Raw genomic sequence first — 12,501 nt, 5'->3', positions numbered from 1 at the left:
AAATGTGTCTATTTATTTTAAAGGCAGAATTTACAGAAACAGAGTGGGGGGATATCTTCCATCAGTTGGTTCATTCCCAACTGGCTGCAAAGACCACAGCTGGGCCAGTCTGAAGCCAGGAGCTTCCTCTGGGTTTCCCACATGGCTGCAGGGGCCCAAGCACTTGGGCTATCTTCTACTGCTTTCCCAGGTGCCTTAGCAGGGAACTGGATCAGAAGTGGTGCAGCGGGGACTGCAATCCATGTGGGATGCTAGTGTTGCAGGAGATGGTTTTACTTGCTACACCACAATGCCGGTCCCTGGGATAAGGCTTTTTTATTGGGGTAGGGGTGGGATCACAAATGCTCTCTACTCAGAAGTTCTCTAAGAGTATAGAGCCATTCACAGGTGGGACAGGCTGGACTGAAGATGTGTTGGCAGGGACCCTGGAGATAGGGGCGAGGTGAGAGGTCATGGATAGGGGAGCGCTGGTCTTGGACAGTGTGGTTATCTTGTGTTCTTCAGTCACGGCCGAGTCCTCTGATTCCTGGGGCTCCCGTGGGATGCCGGAGCCAATGAAGACCAGATAGACGATGCCACCCATGTAGGCACCTACAATCGGTGCCACCACTGGCACCCACCACCAGTTCTCCCCAGCCCTGCAGGCAAGAGACAAGATGGCCAGGAGGACACCTGCATCTACCTCGGGCCAAGACCAAGTGCATAGGGTCATCCCCCTCCCATCCCAGGAAACACCTTGGTCTGACTCAGGGACAGGACCCACACTCAGTCCAGGAGCAGGATCTGCATCCAGGCTGGTCCGGGGGAACTGTGGGCCCCTCTTCTGCTCCCCAGGCCACTTGGAAGCTCTGCAGGACTCCCTGTGCTGCTCCTCCCTCGCCCCCTCCCCCAGCCCCAGCCTCTACAAGGAAGGGTCCTGGAGAAATCAGGCAGCAATGGGGTCTGGGCAGGGGCAGTACCTGAACACCTGCTTGCCCCAGCCGGCAATGAAGGTGAAGAAGCGGGGAGGCAGGTCCCGAGATGGGTTGATAGCATATCCGGTGTTCATGCCCAGGGATGTCCCAATGATGACAACAAGGATGCCGGTGACCAGGGCCTGTGTCCCCGGCAGCGCTGGGTTATTCTCCTTGTCCGTGATGGCTAAGAGACACAGCTGGAGCATCCCCGTCAGTACCACCTGGGGAGCAGACACCATGGCAGCCCAAGTCCTCCCCCCGAAAAACACGACCCAGCCACAGGGCCCCAGCAGTGCCCCAAATCCACACACACAAGCAGGAACAAATCTGGGTACAGTCCCCATGCGGAGCGCTTGTCCTGTCCGTCCTGGGGGACTCCCTGCTGGCTCCTGAGGGGTGAAGCGCTTGGGGAGTACCCCCGACCCTGGACCACTGACCTCATTGAGGAAGCCCCACCACAGCGTCATGTGGTCAGGAAGATAGGTGGCAAAAATGCTCGCGGTGGCTGTGGGCCCGGTCACTGCCAGATGTCCGCCGGAGAAGTGCAGAATGGCCGCTAGGGGGAGACAGACGGGGTTGTGAGCCCAAGCCCCCCAGGGCTGCCAGGGATGAGGGGGCACGGGAGAGGGTGGGGAGCACCTCCTAGGCCTGTGTGCCTTTGACAGTTTTCCAGGCAGGGACCCTGTGTTCCCGAGGGGGAGGCCTGGGGCAGGGCACCTACTGTAGAAGAGGCCGTAGATGGTGGCAGCCGCCGTGAAGGAGCCCAGGAACTGGCCCAACACGTACACGGGAAACTTCTTCCAGGACATACGGCCGAGCGCGCAGGCGGTGAAGCTCACGGCGGCGTTCATGTGGGCCCCTGCGGAGGGATCGCGGGCAGACAGCACAACAACAAAGGTGGCGGGCGTTCGCGCGACGTGGCCTCTGACAGAGACGCCGGCCACGACCCAGCGGCCACCATCCTCACCCACTACGAAGGAAGGGCAGTAGCCTGCCCACGGAGACCCGCCAGTCGCAACAGTAGCCAGAGGCGAGGGGGCTGCGAGTGTTCTCCTCCCGCTGGGTGGCCGGGAAGGGTGAGGCCTGCTGCCTTGGAGGAAGAGCCGCTGGGGACCCCCAGCCTTGCCCAGCCAGGTGGGACCTGGGCTCACTCACCAGAGATGTTGCCTGCCACGTGCACGCCCATGGTGACTCCAAAGCCAAAACCCAAGTTGACAGCGAGGAAGCTCCCGAATTTTTGGCCTCCTAGAACCATATGGGCCACAGAACCAAGACCAAACACCTGCAAGGGAGGGCTTCTGAGGGGGCTCCCTTCCCAGCAGCCCCCACGGCGGATGAGGGCTCAGCGCTCCATTCCAGCTCCTGTCTCCCAGCACGGCCCTTAGACCCTGTGCCCTCCTCCTCCTCCTCCTCCTCCTCCTCCTCCTCCTCCTCCTCCTCCTCCTCCTCCTCCTCCTTGGAGCCTGCCCTCCCCGCCCTTTCCCTGTCCGGGCCTCTCCGACCTGAGCCAGTGAGAGCTGGCAGGTGCGGCCCGTTGGCAGGTGCTGAAGCTCTCACAACACACATCTGGGCGTTTGGACCCCAAGCCCAGGGCAGCTGGCACTCAGGCCGGAGGGAAGTTTCTCCGAGTGATCCCCCAGCTCCAGGCCTGCATGTGAGGAGCTCCCCGCCCATGCTCTGCAACCCAGGGAACTGGGGTTGGGGTGGGGCTCTCATTCTGCTGTCTCAGCTCCACTGCCATGGCCCAGGGACGTCATTCCCGAAGCTCTGACTCCAGCTCACCTAGCAGCTCCTCAGAAGATCCCCGCCTCCACAGGGAGAACCGGCCCGGAGCTGGGCCCTCACTCAGCCCCAGCCTGCATCTGCCTTCCCGGGTGTGCAGCCTCTGGCCCGCCCAGGCCTCCCTCCCGCCCGCACCTTCACTGGCTCCCTCCGACTCAAGTCTCTTTCCTAGTAAAACTTTCCGCCCAGCGCAGCCTCCCTTTGCAGCTGGGATTCCTGGGCTGCCCCTTCCTGTGGGCTCCAGGAGAGCCCCCCACCCCCAGCCGCTCCTTCGTGCCTTCCCTCGCACGCACGTGCTCTCTCCAAGGGCTCAGCAGCCTCCTCATTTCCCAAAGGCACCGCCCGGCTTGTCCTCTGTGTTCCTGGAAAGGCCTCCTCCCTGGCCTCCACGACAGCGCCCCTCCTGGTTCTCCACCCCTGGTGCTCGCCACCCCCTCTCCACAGTTCCCGCCCGATCCCCCCCCCCCCCCCCCCCGGTGTCAGGCACACAAATGGTGCCAGGCTCCTTTCATGTCTCACCCCAGCCACTCTCCCTGGGTCCTCTTACCAGGTTGCCCGGCATCAGCTATGCCCCATGCACCAAAGTCCCCGTCATCTCCACCTGCGAGCCAGATCCCTGTTTCTAAATCCCGACTGTGTTCCCAAGAGGCCCCACGCCATCCCGGGCTCCGTCAGCTCACCCTGCGCTCCTGCTCCTCATGTTCAGTTCCCCATCCCAGTGGGCGAGCCGGAAAACCCGGACGTCACAGATGAGTGCTTCCTCTCCTGTCTTCCCGACACCCAATGGGCTCTTCTGACATTCTCCCAGGGCCCACCAACCGCCTCCTTACAGCCAGGGCCCCCTTTCTAACCACGTCTTCCCCTCTGATTCCAGGACTCAGCGGGCCACCACTGAAGACCCTTCGTAGGGGCAGGCATTGCGGCACAGCCAGTTAAACCACTGCTTGGGATGCCTGCCTCCCGTATCTGAGGGCCTGGTGCAAGACTCAGCTTCCTGCTATGCACCTGGGAGTCAGCAGCTGATGGCCCAAGCGCTGGAGTTCCTGCCACCCGCGTGGGAGACCCAGATGGAGTTTCAAGTTCCCGGCTTCAGCCCTGCCCAGCCCCGGCCGCTGTGGCCATTTGGGGAGTAAACCAGGAGATGAAAGATTTCTCTGTCTTTCTGTGTCTCTAACTCTGCCTTTCAAATAAATAAATAAATAAATAAATACATCTTTTAAAATAATAAATAAAATCCCTATCACCCTGAGCTCACTCTCTTGACCCCTGGAGCGTGCAACTTTGAACCCTTGTCCTATGGCTCGCAAGCAGAGCTGGTTTTCCAGGGTCCTAATGGCTCCAGCCCCTCCCAGTCCTGGGGAGTGAGTAGATGAGTCCAAGCCCATTAAGAACCCCAATAGCTAGGGTGGGCTCTGGGGGCCACACCCCTGCAGGCTGCAGGCTGCTTCCCTCATCCTGGCAGTGATAAATGGGACCCAAGGTCACCAGAGGCGTTTTTGGAAGTCAGCACTCGCTGACTCACAGGGCTTCCCATCACTGAGACAGCCCCACTTCCTGGCACAGGCCTGGCCACTAAAAATAACAGCACAATGCCCTGTGTGTGTGTGTAAACCTCCCAAAGCTCTTTTACAAATGTCCCTTCCTTTCCATCCTTTTTTTTTTTTTTTTTTTTTTTTAAGATTTATTTATTTACTTGAGAGGCATAGTTACAGACAGAGAGCGAGAGACAGAGATGTCTTCCATCCATTGGTTCACTCCCCAAAGGACTGCAATAGCCGGAGCTAGGCTGATTCGAAGCCAGGAGCCAGGAGCTTCCTCCGGGTCTCCCACGTGGGTGCAGGGGCCTAAGTACTTGGGCCATCCTCCACTGCTTTCCCAGGCCATACGCAGGAAACTGGATTGGAAGCAGAGCAGCTGGAACGCAAACTGGCGCCCAAATGGGATGCTGGCACCTCCGGCGGAGGCTTCACCCGCTATGCCACAGCGCCGGTCCTCTTCCTTTCCATCTTTACAGCAAGTCTGTGGGGCTGGTTTTTCTGCTCCCAGTCTACAGATGGGGAAACTGAGGCCCAGAGAGGGTTCTAACCTACCCAAAGCCTGGAAATGAGGGCTCTCTCCCTGCTCGAGGGAGCTAACGAGCCAGTCTTAGGAATCACGCTGCACCTAAGCTAAGGGACAGATTACAGAGGTGAAGGGTCAAGACTGCAATAGTCAGAGCTGGCATTGGGGCGCAGTGGGTTAAGCCGCTGCCTAGGATGCCTGTATTCCAAATGAGCACTCGTTCAAATCCTGGCTGCTCCACTTCCAATCCAGCTCCCTGCTAATGCACCTGGGAAGGCAGCGGAAGATGGCCCAAGGGCTTGGGCCCCTGCCATCCACATGGGAGACCCGGATGGAGTTCCAGGCTCCTGGCTTTGGCCAGCCCAGTCATTGCAGCCATGTGAAGAGTGAACCAGTGGATAGGAAATCTCTTTTTCTCTCTTTCTCTGTCACTCTGCCTTTCAAGTAAGATCAACTTAAAAAGAGAGACTGATACTAGACCAGACTGGATGTAATCTTTGTGATTGAGTCTCACGGAGCCTCCACTCTCCCACCTGTGGAGTGGGGCTGCTAACAGGGCCGACTTCACAGGCCTTGACCTCACAGGCGTTTGGGACGGTGCTGCATGCGAAGGGCTGAGTCCCGCAGTGCCTGGGATGCGCTAGGGCTCACAATCTCGTAAGAGGAAGAGAAACATAGATGCGTGTGGGCGGGGCCCGCTTTCCCGGAGAGCTTTCCAATGGGGCAGCCAAGGTTCCAAGGTTTAACAGCCCTCACGGGCCTGGAATGTCTTGTCATAAATGAATTACTTTGTCCTGGATCAAGGAGAGGCAGGATCCAGCGGCTGCACTCACAGCTTAGGAGACAAAGCAAGAGGGCAGGTAAGGGAGGAGAGGCAGAGAGAGAGGGAGGAGGAGGGAGAGGGGAGGAGAGGCAGCTGAGGGCTTCCATCCCAGCAGCAAGGGCCCACCGTGTGTGTTCGACATCAGCCCGGGGGCTGGCGCTTGGCCTTCTTCACACAGCTCTCTGCGAGCTCGATGTTAGAGGCGACCAACAAGGAAGCTAAGGTCCGGACGGTTAAGAGCAAGCAAAGCTAGAAGATCGCAGAGCCAGGATTCAAACTCACATCCAAGGCCCAGGCAGGCCTGATTGCTCACACTGATTAACAGAGAAGATGGGCTCTGAGCCAGCAGGGAGACACCTGCCCAAGGTCAGCTGGTGACTCAGGGCAGGAACCCAGGTGTCCAGAGTCCCTCCCGCCCTTGGGCTCTGTGTGTTCCTCCATCTCCTGCACCTTGGTTCAATGGACACACAACGCAAACACTCATACACTCACTCACAATGCACACACACACTCAGCCCCAGGTGCACTCACACTCTTACCCCCCAGCCTCTCTCTCCCACGGCCACTCCCTCCGGCCGGCTCCTCACCACCTCCGCTTCCCTCCCCAGGAACTGCCCCTTCTTCTCTTGGACCTGAACGTGCCTGACATGCGATTAGCATGGTGAAGGCACCTGCTAAGGGCAGAGGCCGCTCGGGTAAGTGACAGGGCTGAAGCAGGTGGAAAGGTTCTCTCTGTCTCCATCCCGCCTACAGCCTGCAGTCTGTCCCTATTACACTCCAGAGAAGACCTTGACGAAGATACCAGCGACCTCCATGTCCCCAACCTCTGGGGATCCGTGGTCTGTGTGCAGCTTCCTGCATGCTGTCTGCCCCCTCCTGGTGGAACTGGTGCCCCCTTCCCTAGCGGGTCCATTCTGGCTCCACCTGGCTGTACCACACCAGCCTCCCCACTGGCCCCGAGCCTGGCCCTGTGCTCTCTCAGCTCTCACTGCCCCCGCGTTGCCTGCAAGGTCTGCTCCATCCCACTGTCTCCAGGGCCGCCTTCTCCATCCCCAGCCCAGGCACCGCCTCCTGCCTACCCTGTCATACGACAGCCTCTGACCGGGCGCTCCTCCCGCTGGGCCCCACACTGCACCCAGAATTAGCTTCTGTAATCTGAATGTGGCCACATCACTGCACTGCTGGAGAACCTCCAGCATCGCCCGACTGTTCTCGGGATTCAGACTCAGCGCTCGGCTTTCAAGGCTCTCTTCCACCTCTCTTCCTGGATTTCCCTTCTCCCGGGCCCCCCAACCCCTGCCCACAGCTTTACTCTGTCCCCACATATCCTCCTCTCCTCTCCTCCTCTCCACTGCATCTTCCCCAGACTCCCACCTCCGAGGCAGGGCATCGCACAAAGGGACCCCAGCCTGCCTTGCCGTGCCCCACCCACCCCCTGCCACCTGCCCACTCACCATCATGACGTAGGTGCTCAGGAACTCTGCCAGGAATTCTCGCACTGTCTCCTTCTGCAGGACTGCATGGATCCGCACTAGAACAGGCCAGGAGACCATCTGGGAGCAGCAGGGGAACCTGAAGCAGCAGCCCGAGCCCATGGACAGAAGGGAGACACAAGTTCGCGCACTGCCCAGTGGCCCTTCACCTCATGGCTGAGTTAATGGGTAACCCTCCAGGCAGACTCTCCACGGACGCCTCCTCTTGCCCGGGCAGCCGGGACTGCCGGGCTTCGAGACACTGCAGAGCCGCGGGGCCACGGAGAGGACCTGGGCTGGATGGGCACTCAGCCTCCTCTGCTTTCTGGCCGGGACTAGAGCAGTGGGAAGGGCACAGCACTGAAGTGCTTGGCAGAGGGGCAAATTGCAATCGGCGGTGCAGGGGGAGGGGCAGCGAGGTGGGAGGGAGCAGGCTGGACAATGAGGCTTAGCTGTCTGTCCGTCTGTCTGCCTGTCTGCAGGAACCAGAGCCTGACAACAATGAGACCCTGTGCCAACAGACTGAGGTATGGCAAAGGCTGTGGCTGGGCCCTGTTAGCAGCCCTGAGGCCTGGGGCAGGCAGAGGTGAAGGTGAAGGGTCAGCACGCCTGGGCGGGAGGGAGATGGAAGATGAAAAGGAGGGACAGGGTCTCACCTCCTCAGTGCCTAATGCAATGCCAGGTGCACCACAGGTACATGATAAGCAGTAGCTGAACGAATGGGAACAGGGTGGCACTGTCTCACGCTCAGCTAGATCCCCAGAGAGCCCTACAGTGCCTGGTGCGTGATAAAAATGTCCAGCTAGACAGATGAAACAGCAAGTTCCAGGTCCTAGGGCCTGTGGCTGGGGGGGAGGACATAGGCTGGGGGTTTGGGGAAGGTCCATAGGCTCTGAGGGGTAAAAGAGACAGGAGGGGACAGAGTGCAGGTGCCTCTAAGTGTGGCCTCGGCACTTGTTCAGACTGGCAGCCCTGCCCTCCAACTCTCCCCCTCCCCGTCTTCTGAAGCCAACACCATTGCCTCCTTGGGGACAGCAGTGTTCCCTCCGCCGCGTAAGTAGAAGTGAGTGGAGGCAGTGAGGGCTGTCCAGGTGTGGGATGAAATACCTGGCCCTGCCCAAGCTGAGCCCCCGCGTTCTCATCTCACACACACTGGGCCTGGCTCTCTTCCTTACCCCAGGGGAAGACACCCAGGCGGAGCCTATGGAGGGGCTGTGGAGTGGCCTGGACAACCCACCAGCCCCCATCTAGCGCCACCGCAATCCTCCCGGAGTCCCGGCACCTGCTAGGATCAGTTTCCCCAGCCCATCAGCCTGGGAGCATCCTGGTACAAAGCAGGGACCCCAGGACCATCCTGGGTCCTCACCAGCAGGCAAGGCACAGCAGACAACAACCAGCAGCAACCAGCCAATGAGCCACGGCCAGCAGGTGCAATGCCTCCTCGGCCTGCTATGCCCAGGCCCTGCAGAAAAGGGTGCTGGTGTAATCCCAGCTCTTGGGAAGCAAAACTTTGTAGTCAGCGATGACTACAAAGAGGGGTGAGCGTTGCCACAGGTGCAGAGCGAGCACTGTGGGATGATGCGGAGGAAGGAAATTGCCAAGAGGGGAGTAGAGCAGGCTCTCCTGGAGGAGGGAGGTTTAGGTCAAGACTACAAGGCTGAGAAAGGAGCATCCGGGAGGCGGGGGAAAGTTCTGGGCCCAGGCATGGCAGAGGCCGAGGCCTGCAGTTGAGGGAGGATGTGACAGGCCATGGGATTCTGCAGGGAGGGGCTGGCCAGAGGCGGGAGAGAAAGTGGCAGGAGATGGGCAGAGAGGGGCCAGCACCAGCTGCAGGCCGCCCCACCCCCACCCCTGGAGCCCGTGGAGGGGTTAAGCAGGACAACAGCCTCCCCCACGGAGGCCAGGGCGGGGGGACATGGCAGTGGAGGCCACTGGCTCCTCCAAGATGGGCCACAAGGTGATGGCACCTGAGCCAAGGGGGAAGCAGTGAAGAGGGCTGTGGGAGCTCAGGCGAGTTTGAGTGGCGAGGGAAGGGCCGGTGAGGCCTCAGGGGCCTGCTAGAGTGATGGGGCACAGGAGAGAAGCTGCAGGTTTGGGCAGGAGGATGAGGGGCCCCCTCGAGATCTGTTGAATCTGACGATCCTGCCAGACAGGTGAAGAGGAGGCAGCCGGCCACGTGGTCTCCGAGATGCATGTCTGGAGGTCACCAAACCACAGAAGGTCACGGGAGCCATGGGCATGGGTGGGATAACTCAAGGAACAGGTATAGACTAAGAAGGCATCCAAGGAAACTAGCTTGCACACCAAGGAATGGACAGCCAACCCGATGACCTAAGCGATCTGTTAACTAGGAATGAATAGCTAAGAACTCACCAACACTTTCACAAACTAATCAGTCCAGCAACTTAACCAACCAACCCGCTCCCTTATTAACCAGCCATTGACTCATTGAGTTATCTGATCGGCTATGAACTCATTGAACTATCGAATCAACCAGTCAACCCTAAACTGTCCAGCAGGCTTCAACGGTTTCACTTGCTAGCTAACGTTTATCCACCCAACACACATGGCCAGGCACCAAGGATACAAGATCGAAGCCCAGTCTCTATCAGAGGCCAGAAGCCTGGGGTCGGGCTGGGGGGAGTGAGGCCTGAAGAAATTGTTTTTGTTTTTATTTGAGGAGATGCACAGGGAGTGGCAGAGAGAGTGAGACACGGATCCCATGCAAATGGTTCACTCCCCAAGTGCCCACAACAGCCAGGGCTAGGCCAGGTCAAAGTTGGGAGCCAGGAAATCAATTGAGGTCTCCCACATGGACAGCAGGGATCCACCTGCTGGAGCCATCACCAGCTGCCTCCCAGGTGCTCCTCAGCAGGGAGCTGGATTGGGAATGGAGCCAGGACTTGAACTCTCTCATATGGGAGGTGGGCATCCCCAGTGGTGTCTGGGTCATCGCAGTACAAACACCTGACCCCTGAAGAGTTGGGAAGAATGGGTAGGTGGAGGCCTAAAACAGCTACGGGGGGGGGGGGGGGGGGGGGGGGTAGGGTGGTGACTGAGGAGTGGTGGGAGGAGAGCACACATTCCAGATACTTTAGAAGATGGGTGATAAGATGTGAAACACAGGACAGAGGGGCCTATCAAGGACATGACCTTGACTTCTGCCTTGAGCAATTTCTCAAGGGAACAGGGAGCCCTGGCTGGAGCCAAGACCACAGGGCAAGGAGCAGGCTTGGAGACCCCAGGAACTGGGCTGCCTGTGAGACACCAGGAGCTCTTTGAAAACAGGGCCTAAAGCTGGGGTGGGGAGAGAGACTCGGGCTGGAGACAGCGGTGTCATCAGCACAGAGAGAACCCTTCGTCCTCTTGACCCACGCCTGCACGCACAGGCAAATATCGCCACTCGCACGGAGCTGGCAGCACTGAAATGTCATCAGGAAGTCTGCTTGTGTGTGGGAAGGGGTGGGGACAGAGCCAGGAATGGGGAGCACCGGGGCGGGGTGGGCTACGATTCCAACCGGGGCAGGGCCGGTGAGCCGCATGGAGAAGGTGGCGTTCGAGCCAGGGGGTGAGGAGGTAGCGGTGTGGATGAGTGCGGGAAGGGCATCTGGGCAGAAGGCACAGGCACTGGAGGACTCACACTAGGTCTTTGTGGCTGCAGCAGGGGGAGCCGGGGCCGGGGGCAGCGGCAGGCGAAGGGGATCGGTTAGCTGGGGTCTTGGCCATTCTAAGGACGCCCACTCTTGTTTCACTCCAAAGAGAGCCGAACTGAGGTGGGGGAGAGTTCAGCTGAGCACCCCCCCCAATGCAGGGATGCGTGGAACCAACTGACCAGCTCCTGGGCGACCTTCCTGCCGGGGCGCACTTGTGTGCTAGGCTCGCTCTGGGCCGCTGGGCAGGTGGGTGGGTGGGAAGGAGGGGTCCTGGAGGGTGCAGCTGCATGAGGGCAGGACAAGGAGGGCACCAAGGGGTGCAGGCTGGGGTGAGCGAGTGGGATGGGTGCTTACCGCCTCTGCCTGCCTGCTGGATCCATGTTTTGTCTTCCAGATGTTTAGATGCTGTGGAGCCAAAGATAGGTCCCTTAGGGCTGGGGGACACAGAGCCAGGCTTCACTTTCCCATCAGGCCTCAGCCCGCCAAGGGGAAGCCAGGGGGCAGCTCCTGCTAGTACCACCCCCCAGCCCAACCCTCCCCTAGTGGGCGGGGCGGGAGGGCGTGCCTCGGCCCTCTATCCATGCTGAACCCGACACCGGACCGCCTGTCCTTAGTAACTCCAGCCCCTAGTATGGCAAATATCAGCCCCTAGTCTAACCTCAGGCCCTCTTGCTGCCACCTTAAAGTGGGCACGGACACACACATACACACATGCACACACACATACACACACACAGGATGAGCACCTGGAAGCTTCTGGTCCTTGGAACAATCTGTCCCCACCCACCTTTCCTAAAAATTCCCCCCATTTTCCTCTCCAGTTGCCAGCATGAAGGTAACCCTTGAGTGTCCTTCCCCAGAGTCCTCCTTACTCTCTGGCCCCACCCCTCCCGCTAGAGCCCAGGCCTGGGTGGGGAGGGGACCCCACGGGGGGACACCAGCCCAGCGATCCCCCAGGCGACCCATCTCTAACCACATTGTCCTCCCGGACACACAGCCAGCTCACAGGGAAGAAGACTGAAGTCCAAAGACAGAGCAGGCCATGGCCACGTTGCAGCTGCGCAGGACCCAGCCCGGCTACAGTTGGGCCTTTGCCTCCCAGCTGGGGCTCCCGCCTCAGACAATCCCACCATCACTTCCTCCGGGACGGTCCCCAGGGAGAGGTCGCAGTCCCAGCCTTGCCTGGAGCCTGCTCCCTCAGCCGAGGTGTTCTGCTGTGACCATCCGCTGCCTCCAGGCTGCCCCCCTCCCCCTCCTAGAGCCCGCCTCTCAGCCCTCCTGGGGCGGTCTGGGCGCTGCTCCTGCTTCTCTGGGGCAGGGGTGAGTAGGGCAGGGGCGAGTAGGGCAGGGGCTTGGCACGTGCCACTGGAGACAGGTCCACATGCGTTGCCCAAAATAGCATCCAGCCTCCTGCCAGTGGCACCACAGTGACGAGTTCTGAGGCAGCTCTGGCGAGGCCACAGCGGAGCTCCAGGTGGGAGCTCTGGGCCTCCCTCCTGACTCCCCCTGCAGTCCAGGAGGAAAGGCTGGTCCACCCCGCCCAAGGTGGGGCCTGTTTCTACAGCCAGGGCCCCAGACCTGGAGGAGGCAGCAGAAGCTCGCGGGCCTGCAGCGGGGCACAGAACGAGGACTGCAGACCAACAGCCAGGGGGAGGGGTGCAGGGGAGACCCTGGCTCAGCCCCCAGGGCCCCTAGAACGCCCAAACTGGAATTGCAGGGAAACCCCAGGCTGAGGAGAGCGTTAGACACGCAGG

At 60.0% G+C, this 12,501-nt stretch overlaps 1 protein-coding gene across 6 annotated transcripts; it reads right to left on the bottom strand.

The window, feature by feature from the left end:
- Nucleotides 1–11,782, bottom strand: AQP7 (aquaporin 7). 6 transcript variants are annotated; one of them, XM_062206993.1, is made up of 8 exons: nt 11,754–11,782; nt 11,102–11,152; nt 7,077–7,153; nt 2,112–2,238; nt 1,678–1,815; nt 1,394–1,512; nt 960–1,177; nt 1–638 (listed from the first exon to the last, which is right to left on the bottom strand). In XM_062206993.1, the coding sequence occupies exons 3-8, from the start codon at nt 7,080–7,082 to the stop codon at nt 353–355; spliced, it is 894 nt and encodes a 297-aa protein (XP_062062977.1). In that variant the 5' UTR covers nt 7,083–7,153; nt 11,102–11,152; nt 11,754–11,782; the 3' UTR covers nt 1–352. The 6 variants fall into 6 exon arrangements, with proteins under 6 accessions (XP_062062977.1, XP_062062973.1, XP_062062972.1 ...); XM_062206989.1 differs by having other exon boundaries at nt 7,077–7,194; nt 11,754–11,769; XM_062206988.1 differs by lacking the exon at nt 11,754–11,782 and having other exon boundaries at nt 7,077–7,194; nt 11,102–11,170.
- Nucleotides 11,783–12,501: the final 719 nt, after the last annotated feature.

Source organism: Lepus europaeus, chromosome 12 (genome assembly GCF_033115175.1).
Source record: "Lepus europaeus isolate LE1 chromosome 12, mLepTim1.pri, whole genome shotgun sequence".
NCBI lineage: Eukaryota > Metazoa > Chordata > Mammalia > Lagomorpha > Leporidae > Lepus > Lepus europaeus.
Note: the sequence above shows the minus strand (reverse complement) of the source record. Positions and strands in the feature narration are given on the sequence as shown.

Coding starts and splice junctions, on each gene's coding strand:
- AQP7 (XM_062206989.1), bottom strand. CDS start 11,127: ATGGATCCAGCAGGCAGGCAGAGGCG. Junction 1,816..2,111: donor CGTGGCAGGCAACATCTCTG/GTGAGTGAGCCC, acceptor ATCCCTCCGCAG/GGGCCCACATGAACGCCGCC. Junction 1,178..1,393: donor GGTGGGGCTTCCTCAATGAG/GTCAGTGGTCCA, acceptor TCTGCTCCCCAG/GTGGTACTGACGGGGATGCT.